General features: G+C 37.6%; 4 protein-coding genes across 4 annotated transcripts; 3 read left to right on the top strand and 1 right to left on the bottom strand.

The window, feature by feature from the left end:
* The first annotated feature begins 8,302 nt into the window (after positions 1 to 8,302).
* LOC127078888 (protein FAR-RED IMPAIRED RESPONSE 1-like) lies at positions 8,303 to 10,714 on the top strand. Its single transcript, XM_051019303.1, has 3 exons — positions 8,303 to 8,318; positions 9,488 to 9,723; positions 9,959 to 10,714. The coding sequence occupies exons 1-3, from the start codon at positions 8,303 to 8,305 to the stop codon at positions 10,712 to 10,714; spliced, it is 1,008 nt and encodes a 335-aa protein (XP_050875260.1).
* A 195-nt stretch (positions 10,715 to 10,909) lies between these two features.
* On the top strand, positions 10,910 to 12,404 carry LOC127078887 (protein FAR-RED IMPAIRED RESPONSE 1). The gene is made up of 5 exons (XM_051019302.1): positions 10,910 to 11,109; positions 11,182 to 11,650; positions 11,737 to 11,841; positions 12,059 to 12,127; positions 12,315 to 12,404. Exons 1-5 carry the CDS (start codon positions 10,910 to 10,912, stop codon positions 12,402 to 12,404), a joined length of 933 nt encoding a protein of 310 aa, XP_050875259.1.
* Positions 12,405 to 13,457: 1,053 nt separating this feature from the next.
* LOC127078886 (uncharacterized) lies at positions 13,458 to 14,198 on the bottom strand. Its single transcript, XM_051019301.1, has 2 exons — positions 13,943 to 14,198; positions 13,458 to 13,868 (listed from the first exon to the last, which is right to left on the bottom strand). The coding sequence occupies exons 1-2, from the start codon at positions 13,982 to 13,984 to the stop codon at positions 13,458 to 13,460; spliced, it is 453 nt and encodes a 150-aa protein (XP_050875258.1). The 5' UTR covers positions 13,985 to 14,198.
* Positions 14,199 to 16,226: 2,028 nt separating this feature from the next.
* On the top strand, positions 16,227 to 17,957 carry LOC127078885 (uncharacterized). Its single transcript, XM_051019300.1, has 6 exons — positions 16,227 to 16,737; positions 16,830 to 16,938; positions 17,027 to 17,214; positions 17,292 to 17,374; positions 17,466 to 17,615; positions 17,740 to 17,957. The coding sequence occupies exons 1-6, from the start codon at positions 16,227 to 16,229 to the stop codon at positions 17,932 to 17,934; spliced, it is 1,236 nt and encodes a 411-aa protein (XP_050875257.1). The 3' UTR covers positions 17,935 to 17,957.
* The last annotated feature ends 4,111 nt before the right edge of the window (positions 17,958 to 22,068 follow it).

Genomic DNA, 22,068 nt, shown 5'->3' with positions numbered 1-22,068 from the left:
AGGTTGAATCCGAACAAGTGTACGTTTGGGGTGAGATCAGGGAAGCTTTTAGGCTTCATTGTCAGTGAGAAAGGGATTGAGGTTGATCCAGCGAAAGTCAAAGCTATTCAAGAGATGCCTGAACCGAAAACGGAGAAGCAAGTCCGTGGGTTTTTAGGGAGATTGAACTACATTGCAAGGTTCATATCTCACCTAACTGCCACGTGTGAACCAATTTTCAAACTGCTTAGAAAGAATCAGGCGATCAAGTGGAATGATGACTGTCAGAAAGCTTTTGACAAGATAAAGGAGTATTTACAGAAACCTCCAATCCTTATACCTCCAGTTCCAGGGAGACCTCTGATAATGTACCTGTCAGTGACTGAGAACTCGATGGGGTGTGTATTGGGACAGCATGACGAGTCTGGTCGAAAAGAGCATGCCATATACTACCTTAGCAAAAAGTTTACCGACTGTGAAACAAGATATTCACTGCTCGAGAAAACTTGCTGTGCTTTGGCCTGGGCTGCTCGCCGACTGAGGCAGTATATGTTGAACCATACTACCTTATTGATTTCTAAGATGGATCCAGTGAAGTACATCTTTGAGAAACCAGCTCTCACCGGACGCGTTGCTCGTTGGCAGATGATTCTAACAGAATATGATATTCAGTACACGTCACAAAAGGCCATCAAAGGTAGTATTCTGTCAGACTACCTCGCCGAGCAACCGATTGAAGATTATCAGCCTATGATGTTTGAATTCCCTGATGAAGACATCATGTATCTTAAGATGAAAGATTGCGAAGAGCCTCTTGTCGAGGAAGGACCGGATCCGGATGACAAATGGACACTGATGTTTGATGGGGCTGTGAATATGAACGGTAACGGTGTTGGGGCAGTATTGATCAATCCTAAAGGTGCTCATATACCTTTTTCTGCCAGATTGACGTTTGACGTCACCAACAACGAAGCTGAGTATGAGGCTTGTATCATGGGGATAGAAGAAGCCATTGATCTGAGGATCAAAACTCTTGACATTTATGGAGATTCAGCTCTAGTGGTCAATCAAGTCAATGGAGATTGGAATACGAATCAGCCGCATTTGATTCCGTATAGAGATTACACCAGAAGAATACTGACGTTCTTCAAGAAGGTGAAGTTGTATCATGTCCCCGGGATGAGAATCAAATGGCTGATGCTTTGGCAACTTTGTCGTCTATGATCAAAGTTCATTGGTGGAATCATGTGCCACATGTTGCGGTGAATCGACTCGAGAGGCCTGCGTATGTGTTTGCAGCCGAGTCTGTTGTGATTGATGAGAAGCCGTGGTATTATGACATCAAGAACTTCCTCAAGACTCAGGAGTATCCTGAAGGTGCGTCGAAGAATGACAAGAAAACCCTGAGAAGGCTAGCTGGAAGCTTCTATTTGAATCAGGATGATGTGTTGTATAAGAGAAACTTTGACATGGTCTTGCTCAGATGCGTGGACAGACCCGAGGCGGACATGTTAATGCAGGAAGTTCATGAAGGTTCCTTCGGTACTCATGCCGGCGGACATGCAATGGCTAAGAAATTGTTGAGAGCGGGTTATTACTGGATGACTATGGAATCCGATTGTTTCAAGTATGCTCGGAAGTGCCATAAGTGTCAAATTTATGCTGATAAGGTGCATGTACCACCAAGCCCTCTGAATGTCATGAATTCGCCTTGGCCGTTTGCCATGTGGGGCATTGATATGATTGGGAAGATTGAGCCTACTGCTTCGAATGGACATCGCTTCATCTTGGTTGCGATTGACTATTTCACCAAATGGGTGGAAGCAGCTTCCTATGCTAACGTTACCAAACAAGTGGTTACCCGGTTCATCAAGAAAGAAATCATCTGTCGTTATGGAGTTCCTGAGAGAATCATCACTGACAATGGTTCGAATCTCAATAACAAGATGATGAAGAGCTTTGTAAAGATTTCAAGATTGAACATCACAATTCTTCTCCTTACAGACCGAAGATGAATGGTGCTGTAGAAGCGGCGAACAAGAATATCAAGAAGATTGTGCAGAAGATGGTCGTTACGTACAAGGATTGGCATGAGATGCTGCCTTTCGCTTTGCATGGGTACCGTACCTCAGTACGTACGTCGACCGGGGCAACCCCTTACTCCCTTGTGTATGGTATGGAAGCTGTCCTACCTGTTGAAGTGGAGATTCCTTCTCTGAGAGTTTTATTGGATGTCAAGCTGGACGAAGCCGAGTGGATTCGAACAAGGTTTAACGAGTTGAGCCTTATCGAGGAGAGACGGCTAGCAGCTGTATGCCATGGACAGTTGTATCAGCGAAGGATGAAGCGAGCCTTTGATCAGAAAGTGCGTCCTCGAAGCTATCAGATCGGTGATCTAGTTTTGAAGAGGATCCTCCCTCCCGGTGCAGATAACAGGGGCAAGTGGACTCCTAATTATGAAGGTCCGTATGTTGTGAAGAAGGTCTTCTCCGGTGGAGCCTTGATGCTTACAACTATGGATGGTGAAGATTTTCCGTCTCCTGTTAACTCAGATGTAGTCAAAAAATACTTCGCATAAATTGACCCGCTGGACAAAAAGAAAAAAAGAGTCCAGGCAAAAAAATGGGCATCCCGGCGAACCAAAAAACAGAAAGAAAAGGTTCGGGCAAAAATTAGGGATAAAATGAAAAGAATTTGTACACCCGGTAAGTCGAAAACCCGCAAGGGCGGCTTAGGCAAAAATGGGTATCCCGGTGGATTGAAAACCCGAAAGGGCGATCCAGCCAAAAGAGGGATTAAAGCGAAGACTACAGTCTGAGTTGTCTGTACTTCATCAAGCTTTGTCGTCTGCCATCTCGAAAGATGTGATCCGTCCAGTCATTCTTCTCAGAAAGCAAGGAGTTGGGAGGAAAACTGATGATCTGTGAGTTATAACAGAATTGGGAAATAGTGGATGCCGTGTTCACATTGCCATTAGGATAGATCTTTCCTTTTGTGCGCAATTACCTCTTTCTAGGAATTGCCTCCCAATGTATTTGCCTTTTCAGGCGCATTTTCAATCAATAAAAGTCGTTATTAAGATAAATGGCTCTTTTGTTTTCATTTTTACTGTTTTGTTTGCAAAAATGTCCGAATTTTTGATAAGCATTGCATATCAGAACATGAAGGCTAAACAATAGCTTGCAGGATGATGAAACATATGAAAATCATTTTGAATGTTGAGGACACTTGAGCGTATCTTGTCCATGATCCCCTGGGGGCATTTTGTTGTGCTGTTTTTCAGGTTGGCATCTGCGAGGACGTTTCCTCAGCAGATATTTTCCCCAAGCAAGTTTGGAAGCTATCAGAGTTATGTTCCCCTGCGGAGACGTCTGTGGATAGTGCCTTCTATTCCCCAACAGATCTAAGGATTGCCTATCCCCAACAGGCCTGTATTTGCCGATTTCCTCCCCGAGTGAGGCAGGTTCATTGAAATTTATCTCCAACATTTATCCTATCTGTGGACTGAAGGATATCCCCAGCGGAGTTTACCTTCCCCCAGCAGCAGTGCTATTCTCCAACATGAGTGAGAAGTCGTTGCTCTCCCTGCAGAGTCTCCCTGCAGAGTTGGAGTACCCGATCAGTTTTGGCTCCCCAGCCGGAGTTTTTCATCATTTGTGCATTTTTGCATTTTAGTGATCATTGCATCCTCAAACTGCGTAGCATTCCCATTCAATATGGAGCATTACGCCATAGAAAAATTCAAACATATGCATTCATTTGTTAACCTCACCAGACCGTATCCCCGGCAGAGGCGGATCATTTCATTCAACATCAGCACAGCAAGTCTGCTACAGTTGCTCTTGACAGCATTCAGGATTGATATCCCCACAGAAGTTTATTACCTCACCCGTTGGTGACAGAAAGTTTGTTTCTCCCCAGTGAGACCCCCAGCAAGTGGTCAACCTTGCCTTGACATATCTAAAAAGTATTTCTTGTGATACCGGTAAGTGTCATACTAGCACCCGCGTGTGTTTCTTTGTTTGGTGTCGGTAAACACCATTGTTTCGGTGTCTGTAAACATCGATTATTCTCCCCAGTCATCAGTAAATGTCTGGTCATCATTGTTGGTGTCGGTAAACACCATTGTTTCGGTGTCTGTAAACATCGGTTATTCTCCCCAGTCATCAGTAAATGTCTGGTCATCATTGTTGGTGTCGGTAAACACCATTGTTTCGGTGTCTGTAAACATCGGGTTTTCTCCCCAGTCATCGGTAAATGTCTGGTCATTTTTTTTTTTGATGTCGGTAAACATCATCTTTCGATGTCGGTAAACATCGAGTCCTTTCTGCAGTCATCGGTAAATGTCTGGTAATCCCCAGCTAGAAATCCCCAGTAGAGTCATTTGTAAATGTCCTGTCTGGTTTCCGGTTGCGAATATTTGTTTGTATCTCCCCAATAAATCTCTCATTCCCAGTCATCGGTAAATGTCTGGTCGTTTTTGGATGACGGTAAACATCATCTTTCGATGTCGGTAAACGTCGAGTCTCATCCCAGTCATCGGTAAAAGTCTGGTCATGCTTCGTTTCCTTGTTAATAAAATCAAGATCCCCAGAAGTCGTCGGTAGACGTCTTGTCTGATTACACCACAAAGATTTTGTTCCTCCCCAAGTGGAGACGCCATCGGAAAATGGCCCTGTATGCTTCGGTATCGGTAAATATTGAATGCCCAGTTTTATCAACCATCGGTAAATGGCCCCGTTTTCTTCGATATTGGTAAATATCAGATCCCCAGTTGCAGTAGCCATCGGTAAATGGTCGAGTTGAAGTTGATATCGGTAAATGTCAAGTTTCTTTGAAGCCACCATCGGTAAATGGTCTTGCTTCCTTTTTACATCAGATTTGTTTCCCAACAGCCATCGGTAAATGGTCTTGCTGAAGTTGATATCGGTAAATATCAAGTTTCTTTGTTTCTAACCATCGGTAAATGGTTTCGCCTTTCTGAAGTTGTCAATTGCAGGCGTCATCGGTAAATGACGTGGTTCTCCTTGTATCATATCCGGCAGAGTGCAAATTTCTACGGTTCTTGGTATTCAATCCCTGTTTACCCTGAAAGTCTGACAGCCGTTGCTCTCATCCATTCGGGTTCCCAGCTGATTGAATAGGGGAAGCTGTAGCACCTCAAATTTTCACCTATCATTCTCATATTAGGTCATAACATAACATGGTCCACTGCATAACATTGCATTGTCCTATTTGCCTCAAGTGCAAGCCAATCAAGAAATTAGGTCAAACTGATCAGGAGATCAGTCAACCAAGCAAGCAAGGGTGTTTTTCATTGAGCCAGGGCCCTAGGGTTGGTCCAACATGTTCACATGACTTGGGGATCCATTTGAAGTGTTTAGGTCAAAGATTGGATGTTCAGAAGTCATCAGTCAATGCACAATCAGTCAGAAACCATAAAAGTCAACTGTTGGTCAACTGTCCATTTAATCAGTGATTTGATGGTTGGATTTGGTTTGAGAGGTCTCATTCATGTCCATATAGTCTTCATATATCATGTCAAACACCATCATGGAAGAATTTGAAGCCAGATCAGAAATTTCCAAAAATGGAAACTGGACCTGTAATTAAAACCTGCCAAAAATGGAAAGTCTTGATCCTCAAACTTACATCATGATACAAGCTTCAAATGAATTTTTGCCCAACATGAAAGTTGAAGATCTTGTTCTCCCATTTCCAAAAAGTCCAAGAACACTCAATTCCCATGTATGGTTGGCAAGTTATGATCAAATCATTTTCAGAAATTCTTGAACTTCAAAAGGCCATATCTCTCAAACCATTTGGCCAATTTGGGTGGGGTTTTTTCCTACAAGTCACATTTGATCTCCTCTTTCCAAAAATGTAACTTTCATTCACCAAAACATCACCATGCAAAATGGCCTTTTTGAACTTGCCTTAATTAATTTCAAGTGAGTTGAATTTTGACTTTTCAAAATAATCATTTTTAAACCATTTGGCCAATTGAAATAGTTCAGAAATGTGGTTTTGGTCATGTTACAAAGCCATTTTCGTGCAGTACACATAGTCATTCCCAAGTTGCTTGAAAATTGGACAAAAGTACATTTTTCAACAACTCTATCCCACATTTCCATGGACTTGGATTCAGTACCACAAAAACAGCAGAGGTACATCATTTTTTCTGCAAAATGAAACCCCTAGCAGCTGCCAAAAAACATTCAGAAATCCACTCTCTCTAAAATTTCATCTTGCTTGCATTTTTCAAAATCTTCAAAACCCTCCAAAGACCACGACCATACCATTATTGCTGCATCATCCAAGCATCATCTCAGGCTCTTTGCAATCATATTTTCCCAACTGGAAGCTCTTTTTCTAGCTCTGTTTTCTTCAAGCTTCAGCCATGGCAAGTGTAGATTCAAGCTGGATTTGAGTTGTTCGAGCCAAGTTTCTTCAAGCAGTCATCATTATCAACCATCAGCTTCATCTGTTTGAGCCAACATCATCAAAACAACAACGGTTTCACATTTTTCTTCCAAATCAAGTACCATTAGTTGCTTAGTTCTTTGAACTTGCTTTGCTTTGCTTAAAAGCAATTTGCATTGAGGTATACTTCTAATCTTCATGTAGTCTGGAAGACCTGGCCTGTTACTTGGCCAGGCAACTGTCTGAAGTCCTCCTTAAGAGGCAATGTTTGTGATTGTTTAATTTTGTCCTTGCATAGAGTCAAAGACCTCCTAAGTGAAGAGGCAATTGGCAGAACCCAAGGGATAAGCAACCTATCCCCTGCTATTCCGTGTGTCATCTGCTTTGCTCACACCACTGTGTTGATGCATTGCAGATACAAACCCAAGATCTTGTACAATTGTACAGTTGAGTCAGTTTTAAATGTGTAGAAGGGTTCCCACTTTCTGAACCCACACATTCTTGTCTTAAGCTCTCCCAGGCCAGGGATAAGAGCTGTGAAGTCTTATCTTCACTCACCTTTCATCTGCTTCACCTTAGCCCCTCAATGGCAAGGTTAAGAGCACATTCACCCAGTTCCAGAGGTTTGTTTGTTGAGGTTGATATGACCCCTCGACTAAAACCTAACCCTTGTTTGAGCCACTTGCTTGTGTATAGTGTGTGCTACTTGTGCTTGTATGTTTGTTTGACTTGCTTCCTGTGCAAGTTAGGGTTGGTTTAGACTTGCTTCCTGTGCAAGTTAGGTTTTGCTTGGCTTGCTTCCTGTGCAAGTTAAGTGTGTGTGTGGCTTGCTTCCTGTGCAAGTCATGTTTAGGATAGGCTGGCTCCCTGTGCCAGTTAGCTAGAAACCTTAACTTAGGGATGATTTGCATGATAACATCTAGGCTCGAGTCGTAGTCTCCCTAGTGTTGTGTCTCCCTCTGTTATCTGGTTAGGCTAGTCCTGTATCCCTCTGTAGGGGAACTACGTCGCCCTGATCCTCATACCAGATGAGGTACGTAGGCAGGAGATGAGCAGATCTCTCCGGGCGCCTGTGTCTTTGTTTTGCCTTGTTGTGTGCTTGGAAGCTGATGTAAGTCCATCGAGTGGCATTCGGGTTCAAGTGTGGGTGTGTTTTGGTTCGGATGCTGATGTAAGTCCAGTGATTGGCATTCAGGCTCCACGTTTGCCTTTGCCAGTGTTTGTTTGTGTGCGTGTCAGCCGAGCTACGGATGCTCTGATTCTCCTTCGTCCAAGGAGATACGTATGCATAGGATGCGATATCCTAGCGAGCATGTGTCGTTTCCCCAGTCCGAACTACTTCGACTCTGATGTCTATGCCTGATAGACTAAGTAGGCCCAGGATGCGATATCCTGCCGAGTCAGTTTCAGTCTTGTTTTCTTGTGTCTCTTTCAGCCAGTGTGTGTGTGTGTTTGAGCAGTGTTTTAGCAACCATTTTCCTTCCTATTGTGCGTGGATCCCGTCGAGTACGACGGATGCGTAGGGGTGCTAATACCTTCCCTTCGCATAACCGACTCCCGAACCCATTCTCTTTGGTCGCGAGACCATGTTCTTTCCTAGGTTTACTTCGAGCGTTTCCTTTCCCTCTTTTGGGATAAATAACGCACGGTGGCGGCTCTGTTGTTCTTGTTTTCCCGCCGGTTTTTCGCGTGATGCGACAGGCGGTTCTTTATCTCTACACCAGTAGGGTCCCGCACGCCACCTTGAAATAATCAGTGAAGTAGAAGGCTTTTCGCTCATCTAGGGTCGTAATGGTCGTGCCTAGTTTGTTGTAGGATTGGAGGGAGGAAGCAAGGCGAGCAACCACTTTCATATAAGTCGAACTACAAGAGTTCTCTTCTCCATCCCCTATGGATAAAAATGGTGTACTTGCAAGGTAAGAACTCATATGTCAAAGTCAACGAAGCAAGAGATGTGTAATTTGCAAGAGTAAATGAATCTTACTTTCTTCTGGTGTGTGATTGTGTTTATATATGAGTGGATGTTAAAACTGTCTCTATGAATGTGACTTAAAACTATCTCAATGAATGTGACGTGGAATACGGGAGGCCGTTGAATTGATTCCAACGACTAAGAGTTGAATTGATTCCAACAATTGCGATCAAAGTATAGTTATGTTTCGGCGCGTAGCTTCTTTACTAGAGTTTACCTATTGGTAATCTTTACGCAAATGAAACTTTAAAATGAGCCATGTTCTTATTTTTATTTTTATTGTAATGTAGCTTCCTTATATTTCTATTATTATTTCTTACAGTTTTGCTATTCTTACACTTGATTCATACATTACACCGTATGAATAGTGTAAGAATACTACTTAAAATAATAAATAATACAACATAACATATTGTACTGCAGTATTGGATGTGTGGTATTTAGTGTGGGCCATGATCATATTCTCTCTCCTAACAACAACCACATACATCAGCGTCACTGTTTCCATTTCTTCTTCTTCTTTCTCTTTCACGCCATCTACTCATCTCTTCTTCAACTATTCTTTTCTTTACCCAATCACATACATGGTTTTTGAAGAAAAATAGAAAGTTATTTAGAATCATTATGTGATGAAGATGAAGATTTAACTCAGTAAGTTTCTAGATATCATTTTTGTAGATTCATCCAATAATATCAATGTTCTTATTTTGGATCATATGTTTGTTCATAATTGTTCATATGTTTTTAGATTTAACACAGTATTAACCAACTTTGTCTACTGTTATAGATTTCATATGTTTATTCACGTTTGCTCATTAACCATGTTCTAAACAATATTCATCTACTTTGGTCACACCGTTAACCATGTTTATTTACTGTGAAACAATTTGATTTCATTATTTACTCATGTTGGTTCGTTAACCACTTTGGGAACTGTATTAACCAACTTATGTCACACTAATAAACAACTTTGTAATAAACAATGTTATAAACCTGCCCACGTGTCTGGGAGTTTATTAACCAAGTTATAGACAACATTAACCATACTTGTGAATGCTATTAACCAACGTTGTTAAATTTATATTATACATAACATTGACATTTTTTGTGCAGTTTGTGTCAGAATGGACAATTCAAGCATTTTTATAGAATGTGGTAGTAGTCAAGGGGAAGATGTAGAAGTTGATCACGGTGATTGTGGTGGTTATGATGATGACACACTTTGGGTTCCTGCAATTGAGATGTGTTTTTCTTGTCTAGAGGAAGTTAAAACATATTACCAAGAGTATGCTTTAAAAAAGGGGTTTGGATGGAGGATTAGATCATCGAAAAAAGGAGATGACGGGGATGTGAACTACCTAATACTTTCATGTTCAAGAGAGGGGTCTAACATTTCAAAAATTTGATGCACGTTAAAGACACTACCATCTAGAGCAAAAAATTGTCCTGTCAAGATTTGTATTAAATTGAAACAAGATGGTTTTGGTACATTACACAATTTGAATCTAACCATTCTCATGAGACTAGCCCTACAAAAGCAAGATTGTTCAAGGCTAACAAGAAAATGAAATTACTTGTGAGAAGAACATCCAAATCAATGATGATGCGGGAGCAAGGATCAACAAGACTTTTCAATCGCTTGTTAAAGATGCAGGAGGACATGAAAATATTCCCTTTTGTGAAAAAGATGTGAGAAATTATATTAACAAAGAGCGTCGTGCAATTGGAAAAGAAGGTGATGGTAAGGCTTTGATTAGTTATTTTTGTAAAATGAGGGAACAAAATACAGATTTCTTCTATGACATAGATTTGGATGATGATTTTCATGTGAGGAATGTATTTTGGACTGATGCAAGAAGTAGAGCCGCTTACGAATATTTTGGAGATGTTGTAACTTTTGACACAACATACTTGACTAACAAGTATGACATGCCTTTTGCTGCATTCGTGGGTGTGAATCAGCATGGTAAATCAATATTACTTGGTTGTGGATTACTATCAGGTGAAGACACAAATTCTTTTGTGTGGTTATTTAAGTCATGGCTTCGTTGTATGCTAGAAAAAGCATATTTGGGTATTGTGACCGATCAATGTAAGGCTATGAAAAATGCTATTGAGTTAGTCTTCCCTTCAACTCGTCATAGGTGGTGTTTATGGCATATAATGAAAAAAATTCCAGAAAAGCTAAGTGGATATGGTGAATACAAAAGGATCAAGTATGCAATGAAAGAAACAGTCTATAATACATTTACAACAACTAGTTTTGAACAAAAATGGTGTTCGTTCATAGAAAAGTTTGATCTCCAAGAAAATGATTGGTTGGGTGGGTTATATATTTAGCGTCATAGGTGGGCACCAACTTTGTTAAGGAAATATTTTTGGGCTGGTATGTCAACTACGCAGCGTAGTGAGAGCATACATGCTTTCTTTGATGGATATATCAATTTTACAACAAGTCTAAATCAGTTCGTGAAACAATATGATAATGCTCTTAGAAGTCGGGCAAAATAGGAATTTGAAGCTGATTTTAATTCGATGGATACAACAATTCGATGTGGGTTAAACTCGTCCACTGAGAAGCAATTCCAAAGTGAGTTTACGAATGCCAAATTCAAGGAAATTCAAGTGGAATTCAGATCTAAAATGAATTGCTCTGCCTCATTAAATAGCATGGAAGGTTGCTTTGATATGTATCATGTGTTGGAGGAGATATTAGTTGGAGACATACGCAAAGAGTGAGTCTTAAAAGTTGTGCTTAATAAGGAAAATCATGATTTTAAATGTGAATGTTCATTATTTGAGTTTAGAGGTATTGTGTGTCGGCATGTGTTATCCGTGTGTAGTCAAGAGAGGATTATAAGTCTTCCAGAGAAGTATGTTTTAACGAGATGGAAGAAAAACATTAAAAGGAAGCATTCATATATCAATACTAGTTATGGTGTAACAGAGTTGAAGCCACAAATGGACAGGTTTGACAAATTATGCAAGCATTTTTATGAGGTTGCTGAAGTAGCTGCTGAGTCAGAAGAGACTACCGAAGACCTCCATGAAACATTACATTTGTTTAGCTCTAATATGTCCACAAAGGGTAATGCCCTTATTGAAGAAAACCTCAATGATGATTTTAATCCAATCAATAGTAATAGAATTCGCAGTCCAAAACATGTCAAGCGCAAAGGTCGTCCTCCATCTAAAAGAAAAACATTTGTTGCCAAAACCATCACCAAGAGGTCAAGAAAACAAACAAAAAAAAGTGATCACACTGAGCTTACTACAGTATGTCTACTTTCGTTAATAAATGATATCTTAAATGTGTATATATGTGTGTATGGAATCTAACATTTTGTTTCTTAAATGTGTAGGAGTGCAATATTGGAATGGTGGGAAAACAGTTTGGAAGTAATATTTGTGTAGAATCATCTCTTGAGGTTGTTAATGGAGAGCATTACTTAGATTCGAGTATTGTGGTTTGTGTACACTATAAGATTGTATTAAATAATGTTTGATTTCACATGTACCATTTGAAAAAAATTGTGTTTTAAATTTGAGAGATTCGTATGTACAAGTTGCGGAAAACATATGTAGATGTTGAGGATAAATTAAGTGTACTCATTAAACTACTAATTTATTATGTATTTGATTTTGCGTACGTCATATTTTAGATTTTTGTATGTTATTGTACAGGTTGAAAATTGTATGTCATTCATGGATCTTTTGACAACATGTGAAACAACCTTGACGGGTTCATCTCAAGTTTGTACAAATTTATGATGATTTTGGGAATTTTGGTTATTGACTAGTGGCATGTGTATTTTCGGGAGACTGTCACATATCTATACTATTTTGAAATTTTTGACATAATGGTATGATGTTCAAACATTTATTTTAATCTTGTTCAAAACATTACATGCACTAACAATAATTACATTTGGTGGTGCAGGTTATTCAAGTGGAATATTCGGGTGGGATGTTGCAAGATTGTAAATTGAATTTTATATTAATCCAAATTGTAAATGGTGTAGTTTTGTAAATTGACTTTTGTCATAATCCAAATTGTATTAAACTTTGTTGGTGTATATAAGATATAAAATATTTTGTTAATGCAATTACTTCGTATCCAAACATAAAAAAATATGAAGTTGGTTAATACAGTGCCAGACTTTAAAACAAGAGAAATTGCAGTCCCAGACTTGGTTAATACATTGCACGAAGTTGGTTAATGGAAGTTTAACTTCGGTTAGTGCAGTGCCAAACTTTGAAATAAGAGAAATTGCAGTCCCAGACTTGGTTAATACATTGCATGAAGTTGGTTAATGGAAGTTTAACTTCGGTTAGTGCAGTACCAGACTTTAAAACAAGAGAAATTGTAGTCCTAGACTTGGTTAATACATTGCACGAAGTTGGTTAATGGAAGTTTAACTTCGGTTAATGCAGTGGCAGACTTTAAAATAAGAGAATTTGCAGTACCAAATTTGGTTAATACATTGCACAAAGTTGGTTAATAAAAGTTTAACTTCAGTTAATGCAGTGCCAGACTTCAAAACAATGGAAATTGCAGTCCCAGACTTGGTTAATACATTTCACGAAGTTGGTTAATGGAAGTTTAACTTCGGCTAATGCAGTTCCATACTTTAAAACAATGGAAGTTTCATTTTCAGACTTGGTTAATACATTTCATGAAGTTGGTTAACAAAAGTTTAACTTTGCTTGATGCAGTTCCAGACTATAAAACAAGGGAAATTTCAGTTTTAGACTTTAAAACAAGGGAAATTGCAGTCCCAGACCTGGTTAATACATTTCATGAAGTTGGTTAATGCAGTTCCAAACTTCAAAACAAGGGAAATTGTTAAATCAGACTTGGTTAATACATTGGTGGAACAATATTCACTATAACACATTAATAACATAATGAACTATAACATACTCAACACATTAACCATAAAATGAACGATAACATAATCAGGACATTGTGCACATAAACAAAACACAACCACAAATTGTCAGCATTGCACTACAACACATCATAATTGGTACAAGTTCTGCAATACATATTACACAAATTCTACACTACAACACTAATTATTTACAAATTCAGTCTGGTTCTTTTTCCACGCTTCCTTGGTTTCTTCCTCATTCTTGTAGCCATGTTGGATTTAGACTTTGATTGATTTTCCGCAACATTGGCATCATCATTAAATGGAGTGTTATGTCCAACATCTTCAGGCAAAGTTCCTACTTCATCTTCAATGATAAAGTTCAGAAGTTGTCGATCATCTTGAACAACCTCCTCCTCAAACGGAGTGTTAACTCTCGCCTTTTTCATCATCCTCACTTCATACTCAAGAAAAGTTATCCTCTCTTTGAAATCTTTATTCTCAAACACCAATCTATGATAATCAATAACATCCACAAACTGTTGTCCTTGTTCAAACAGAGTAGCATTGACTATGTCATATTTTAGCTCTTCCTCTGTTGCAACCACTCTATCAATTATCTAACAAAAAAAAGTCAATCAACACACAACAATAGAAAAACTAATTTTCTCAATTCAAACACGCAAAATCTTACCATATGTTTTTCAAATGCTTTTTCAATATTTTTCTTCTGCATACTTATAACCGGCCAATTCAATAAACGTGGAAAACTAAACCTAGAAAGAGCTGGTGCTTTCCCCAAAGATAAGTGGTTGAGTGCCCAAATCTGTAACAAATATTAGGAGTTGTAAATTTCAAAATTTCAAAGTTTCAAAGTTTCAAAACACAAGATGAAACTATAAAGTAGTATAATATATTTACCAGCAATATGGCAACACACCTGTCTAAATGTCTTTGTGCCTTATTTTTTCCCTCATTCAACACAACTGAAGACTCACATAAACTAGAAACCACAAAGTTATAAACAACAATGCCCCAACTATGGGCATCAAGGGAATCCAAATCATCCAATTGCTTAACAAATCCCGTAAATACCTTATTCCCTGTTTTGGGAAAGTAAAACTCCACAAATGCAAGTAATATGTAAAGTCTAACAAAATTAACTAATTTTTTCTTATGGTAACGAAGTTGTTTGCGGATATTGTTAATGGTTACCTCAGCCCTTTTAAATAGATCTAATGTTTCACATTGTTGATCTTCTTCTACTACTAGAGACTTACCAACAATAGACAATCCAAGAGCAAAAGAAATATCAACTGGAGTAAAGGGAACTATTCTATCCCTAACCCTAAATCCCCTACTACGTACGTCCCATCTACTTACCAATTCCTATAATAAACCACCTGAGATTGAGAAGTTGTTAGAAATATCCATCGCCCATTTGAATGGGGTGCATTCGATGTGAGCACATTGAGTTTTTGTTAACTTTTCATTGATGTTGCTCAAATTCACCGGGATACAACTATGCCTCATTCGCACCTTAAATTCATGAAAAAACTTGATTAACCAACGACGCAAACCAACTAGAATATGTAAACAAATAAAAGTTTAAACCTATGCCTATTACTTACTTCAGTTTCGTCGATATTTTTTGATGATGTCATAGTTTCGACAATAAATCACTCAACCTAATAACAAAACAGAACCAAAAAAACACATAATCAGTATTACAACCATGGAATTAAAAACCAAAGAAACACATAAACCACTCAACCTAAACCCTAAATTTCAAAGGAATCTTGTACATGCTTCTGGTTCAACTGTAAATGGCATCCTAAAAGGCGTTAACCCTAAATTTCCAGTGTTCCTGTTAATATGGTGGAAGTGTAACCATCTAACCTTGAGACGGAGAAGATGAAGACGAACAGGATGACACGTAGAAGATGAAGACGGAAGGACGCGGTGACAGAGACGAAGATGGAGACGCGGTGACGGAGACGGAGATGCGGTGACGGAGATGGAGACGGAGAGCGCAGCTACACTTTTTGAAAGAGCAACTTCAACTATTCAGCGTACACTGCAGTGATGGGTGTGTGTTTGAGTTACCCTAAAACCTAAAGTGCAAATGACCAACTTATCCCAATTAAATTAATGAATTATAAAAAAAACCAATCTTATTGTACGATAGATACGGTGTAAATGTATAAGCAAGTGTAAGCATATTATTTATGTATTTTTTATTCACGTATATTCACTTAATAGCATACAGAATACACTACTATCTCTCTCTTCTTTTCAACTCAGCAACTCCTCCTCTTCATCTCACCTTCTTCTCACCTTCTTTTATTTATAATTATAACTTCTTCACACACAATAATCCAATGTTCACTTACAAGTAACAGACCAAGAATACTTATGAGTCTAGAAGTCTCCTCCAATATTTATTTACCAATCATACACTCATACATCCTTATGAATCCCTCACCACTGTCCAGATCTTCACATGCACTGTCACGAAGTCGCCATCTGACCAGAGCTAGCCCCGGAGGTGGCTGCCATATGTTAATCTCCCACCCGAAGCAACCGACCCACCATATGGACACGGCGGTCTTTTTCCATTTTACAGTTTCCCATTATTTTACTCATTCCCGTAACGCCTCGTTTTATTTTTACGCAAAGCCTTGGCATGGAAATTTTAGAATTGAATTTGAAAAGTCACGTTTTTCAAAATCCCAACCGAAACGTCTTCATAGATTTCCAACGGTAATTAACTGTCACACATCCTCGTATATAATATCCATCACATCCCGACAAATGTTCTCACAGGTTTTTTCGTTTTCTGTTTCTCATCATTCAACCAATTCTCTCAAACTCTTCTCAGTGGCGGCACTTTCTTCTTCCACCGCCGCCACTGCCATCACACAACTTTCCATAACTTCTTTCTTTCTACCACCATAAATAATAATAACAATTCAAACATGGATGATCTCACGTATCATTTCAATGACCCTTATGAAACTTCCATTGATCTAAGTTTCTTCAATACAAGTAACCCCACACTAGCCGATTTATCCATCACTGACAATGCACCCCACCAAAATCATCATGGAGTATTTCAACAGCCACATGATACTAACTTTAACAATCATTTTTCCAACCATAATGGATTACTTCAACAAGGACATGGTACTAATGATGATTTCGCAATGTCTCAAAACAATTCATTTGATTACAATGTAATGTCATCTCATCCAAATGTAATGCAAGTGCAATATGATCATCAGCCAAATAATTTTTCCTTTGAACGAAATGACTTCGAAGCGGGTACTTCGTCACAAATGCATGAGGATCAACAAACTCAACCTATGAATCAGATTCCGGTTTCGATGAACCAAACCGATGCAATGACACTTGATCAATGGCCACCAACACCAATTCCATATTTTTGCAGTTGTTGTCAAGTACTCAGAGAAATCATCCACGCTAATGGTAATTAGTCTTTAATCGCGTATACAAGACCATAATTAATTTATGTATGTACGATTGGGTTAATCAAATTTTTTTTTTTGCATGGTGAATAGGTATTCAATTTGAAAAGCTTGAGATTCATGGAAGGTTGGGTTTGATTACACATGCAATTCATCATCAGACACCTGTTAATGGAGACCTACCAATTAGTCAGATGATTGAGTATGTTCGAAGTTTTATTTCTATAACACATTATTATTTGCATGTTATGTTATGACAAATTTAAATAATCAAAATTTTCTTTTATCAGTTTTAGCAGAAGAAGCCTTGATGAAATAAAGAATTTTCTGGCGCAATACTGCATGCAGCATATTTTAGAAGGATACTTTATTCTACAAGATCCTATGTCTGCATATTATGAAACTCTTTGCACTGGATTGGATTGGATTGAAGATTTTAACATGGAGGGTCCTGTTGATAACAATCAAAACAATTCAGGTTTGTCTTATTTAATTTCTTTTCTTACGTTATTATTTAGCTTAGTGGACTTTGAATGGTTAATATTATGTTTATAGATGAAATGGTGGAGCAAGAGCAAGTTGGTGAGGATGGAACTCCTACTACTGAAACACCTGATAAAAAGAACCTCTCAGAACAGGTAATAATTATATGTTTCTCTTTGTTTTCTTGAACGATAAGTTATTGATATTGATATTGATATATATCCTATTGTATTGTATTTTTAACAGAGAGAAAAAGCGGGAAAATTGACATTGAATGATTTACGCGATTATTTTCATCTACCTATTGAGGAAGCAGCGAAAAAAGTGGACTTGTGTCCGACAGTTCTTAAGAAAACATGTCGTAAAGCAGGATTAGCAAGATGGCCTCACAGAAAGGTAAATGTTTTGTGTTGTTTTTGGAGTAATGATTTTTTATTGGACGAGAGTGTGAAACTATCTTAGGTTTACAATGTCTGTCATGTCATGCATGTCCATTAAACTCGATGAATATTGCTTTCAGGTGAAAAGCCTTTTGAAGCAGATAGCATTACTAGGAACTCAATTGGAAAAGCAAGAAGCAGCGACAAGGGCGAGGACTGAAAGGGAAATTAGCAGGCTTAAGCAAGAAATGATTGATCATTGTGGTGGACATATACCAACAGCGATGTATAACATCGCCGACTTCTTGCCACCAAACTATCAGAAGCGCCGGTAGTTCATGGCCCAATTGCTATGGAGAAGAGTGACTAACTTGATTGATCCTTAACTTGTACAATATGTATATGATAGCTTTGTGTGTGTTTTTGTTTGTTTTGTTTTGTGATTGCTTATGATTGATGATTGGTGGTGGTGATGATAATGTAGATATATTTTAAATAGTGGTTAATAATGTGGATTTGTAATTTGTTTTACTAAAGAAGCTTTTTGTATTATAATGGTGGTTAATAATGTGGATTCGGCTTGTTTAAAATTGTGTATGTAACTGATTATTTTCCAGTAATTCTTTATAAAAACTACTGTATATAATAAAGTTGAAGAAAAGAAATAAAAAGTGTAAAAAAGTAACTTAATAGTAATAGTAATAGAAAAATCTCTGCACAAAAGTATAAAAGACACAAGACTGTTTTTGTCACAACATAGGAGAATTCATGTGAGCTTTTGAATAGTATTGTATCAGCAATAGAATCCGACATGAAATACATGTTTCAAAGATGCTCAACACAATGGAGTGGTCGAAAGGATGAACATAAAAGTTAGAATGATGTTATCTTATGCCAAGTTACTCCAAAGCATTTGGCTTGAAGCTTTTAGTGACTGCAAATGATTTGATCATGTTATGCCTTTCAACTCCAAGTTATTTGGATCATGCAGAGAAAGAATTAGAAGTAGATATGTAAGTTTAATTTCTTTTTTTTTCCGGACCACGTGACACAATTATTTTGTTATCATTTCTCATGTACTTGTGTACACAAATTAGTTAAGTCTACTCAATTTAAATCAATATTAATAATGAGAGAACCAAAATGTTGATTTCCGTCGATAGTTTACATCGTGTGCGTGATGTTGATAAAACTTTTATATCATGCGCGTGATGCAACGCTTTTGATTATTCCAGCAGCTGCACGATTGTTGCTCCCTTTTCCATCATATTTTTATCAAGTCCTTATTTCTTCATACTTGATCATTTTTGCATCTTTCTTTGATCTTTATTCTTCATTTTTTATCCTCTTTGACTTATTTTGATATATTTCTTGACCGAAAACATACAATGATATAGTGTTATCACAACCCAAACTTGAACCGTTGCTTGCCCTCGAGTAACTTGTCTGCACTACCAATTCCAAACAGAAAAATAAGTTGTAAAAAACAATTGAACATTACCATATGAAATTTTCTTTACATGACCATCATTCTAGCTTCCCACTTCAATCCGAAAAATTTAAAAAGCATCCTCAATCTTTGACAAGTACTCAACTTGTCTCTCATCTCACCATTACTCGCTCAATTGATAGGATAATCTCTCAATCAACATGCAAAATAGTTTATACTGAGTTTGATCATGTTCTAATATAATTGGTCAAAGTAATCAAAACACACACATTTGAGGGATTTTTTGGTTGAATCTTGACTTATGTTTGGGTATGACGCTTTTGGGAAAGTAGGTTTAAACCTTTGGAGTTCGGTACCTAGTTCTCCTCTTGTTATCATACCATTATTTTCCTTATTAATGATACTAGAGGTCTTGCTATTGTGGTCCTCCTTATTCATTTTTGCATTATTTTTCTCTTTTCTTTTTGAAGAATTTATTTATAACTCTTTAATTTCTCAAAATTTTGAATTTTTGGCTGTTTTTTCTCTAATACCCAACCCCAAACTTAAACTTTGCTCACTTCCAAGAGCAACCCTAAACTTATTCTTTTTCATTCAACTTTAGTACTGAACATTTCTACCTAACTCCAAAGAGAGGGTGGAAAGATGAAATATTTCAAGTCATATGACTAATAAATAAGGCTAAGTCACTGAAAGAATGACTAAGCTCAAAGTGGTTAGCAACGAATATAACCTATTATTGCATGGTGTTTAAAAAGGCTCAGACAACTGCCTTCGTGTGTGAAAATCAAACCAGACAAATTAAATCAGAAATAATTCAAACCTGATAAAGCAATAGTGCATGGATACACTAAATGAAAGGAACAATAAATAATGAAATTTATTTGACTTAAACCTTACTAGTTGAGGTATCTGAAGGTTGAGTATGAGTCTATTGATTCCTTTTTTCATCCTTTTCTTTCAAGTTGTAAGTTACTTTCCTGATGATCAAGTTTCCTCGGATGATGCTTTTGGTTCATTTATTCAATGTTAAGTTGCAATTTTTGTACATCTAAAAGAAACAAGAAGAAGCAAACGCATTCATTAAAGACAAACATGGATAGTGTTTGAGAAGCGTGCGTGAGTGGCTAATTCCTCTTACTGAATCTTCCTACTAACATAAAGTAAACTCTACAAAAATAAAGAAGTTGGTTATAAAAGATGGGTTATCTCCCATGAAGCGCTCGTTTTGTGTCATTAGCTTGACTGGTGGATTCAATATTCTGAAAATATTAGGGAAACTTTTTCATTTAGAATTTCTCCTCCATAATAATACTTTAACCTTTATCCATTTACTTAAAATCTCCTCATATCACCAAGATCTTGAATTTCAATGGCACCGCTTTGGAAAACTTCTGTGACAACGGACGATCTTGACCACTTGGATTTCAATTTTCCTAGAAATAATTGTCGTCTTGAATTAAACAGTAAGACTTGTTGTCCTACTTGAAAATTTTGTATCATTAACTTTTTATCATGATATCTTTTGGTCATCTCCTTGTAAATTAACGCATTATCATATGCAGATAATCGCATCTCCTCCAGCTCATCCAATTTTAGTAATCTCTTCCTCTCAGCCAGCTTTTCGTCACAGTTCAAGAATTTTACTGTCCAATAAGCTTTATGCTTCAATTCTACCAGGAGATGGCATGTCTTACCATAAACAAGTTGATACAGAGAGAAACCTGAATGTGTCTTGAAGGTTGTTTTATACGCCTAAAGAGCGACATCCAATTTTTTCGACCAATCTTTCTGCGATGCCGCAATTGTTTTCTCCATAATTTGTTTCAGTTGTTTATTCGACACTTCGATCTGGCCATAGGTCTAAGGGTGATACAAAGTTGACACTTTATGTTTAACATTATATTTTTCTAGCAATCTTTCCAAATATCAATTGCAAAAATGTGTCCCTCCATCACTGATCAATACCCTGGGTACACCGAACCTGGCAAAAATATTACTTTTCAAAAAGTCAGTAACAGTGCGGGCGTCATTAGCACTGCAAGCAATTGCCTCGGTCCATTTGGTAACATAATCAACACATACAAGAATATAAAGATATAAATTTTATTGGGAAATGGACCCATGAAATCGATTCCCCAATAATAAAACGGTTCTATCTCAAGCATAATATTCAAAGGTATCTAGTCTCGTTTTGAGATGTTACATGTTATGTTTCACTCGGGGTATGTAGACACATATAACTTATAATATTTAAATAAAGTAGGCCCCCAAAACCCACTATGCAGTATTTAGCTACAGCTCTCTCGCTATTACGGTGTCCTCCATATGCCGAGCCATGACAATGCCAGATAATGTTATCTTCTTCTTTACCTGTAACACACTTACGAAGCAAACCATCAAGACTTCTTTTAAACAAGTATGGATCATCCCACAAATAAAAATTTGCTTCTTTATATAATCATTTCCTTTTCTGCTTAGTGTATTCTTCTGGGACCGTATTTGTCGCCTTATAATTTGCCATGTATGCAAAATAAGGTCTTTCACTGATTGTCATTAGCTGCTAATCAGGGAATGTCTATGTAATGCTTTACTTATTTCTGGTCACTTCAAAATTCTCTAACCTGGAAAGGTGATATGCCAAACATTTTCTACCTGTTTCTTATCTTTAATTTCCAGATCAAATTCTTGTAGCATAAGCATTCATCGTAGCAATCCTGGTTTTGAGTCAGTTTTATTGAATAGATACTTCAAACCTGCATGATCTGTATAAATAATAACCATTTGAACCTATTAAATACAGACGAAATTTTTCCAAAGAAAATACTATTGCCAGTAATTATTTTTCAGTAGTAGTGTAGTTAACCTAATTTTCATTTAAAACTTTGCTTGCATAGTAAAATGCATGGAAAAAGTCTCTGTGTCATTTTCCGAGGACTACGCCAACAACATAGTCTCTTACATCACACATAATTTCATAAGGTAGTTCCCAATTGGGTGACATAATGGTGGGTGCAAT

The sequence above is a fragment of the Lathyrus oleraceus genome, chromosome 5 (genome assembly GCF_024323335.1).
Source record: "Lathyrus oleraceus cultivar Zhongwan6 chromosome 5, CAAS_Psat_ZW6_1.0, whole genome shotgun sequence".
Lineage (NCBI taxonomy): Eukaryota > Viridiplantae > Streptophyta > Magnoliopsida > Fabales > Fabaceae > Lathyrus > Lathyrus oleraceus.
Note: the sequence above shows the minus strand (reverse complement) of the source record. Positions and strands in the feature narration are given on the sequence as shown.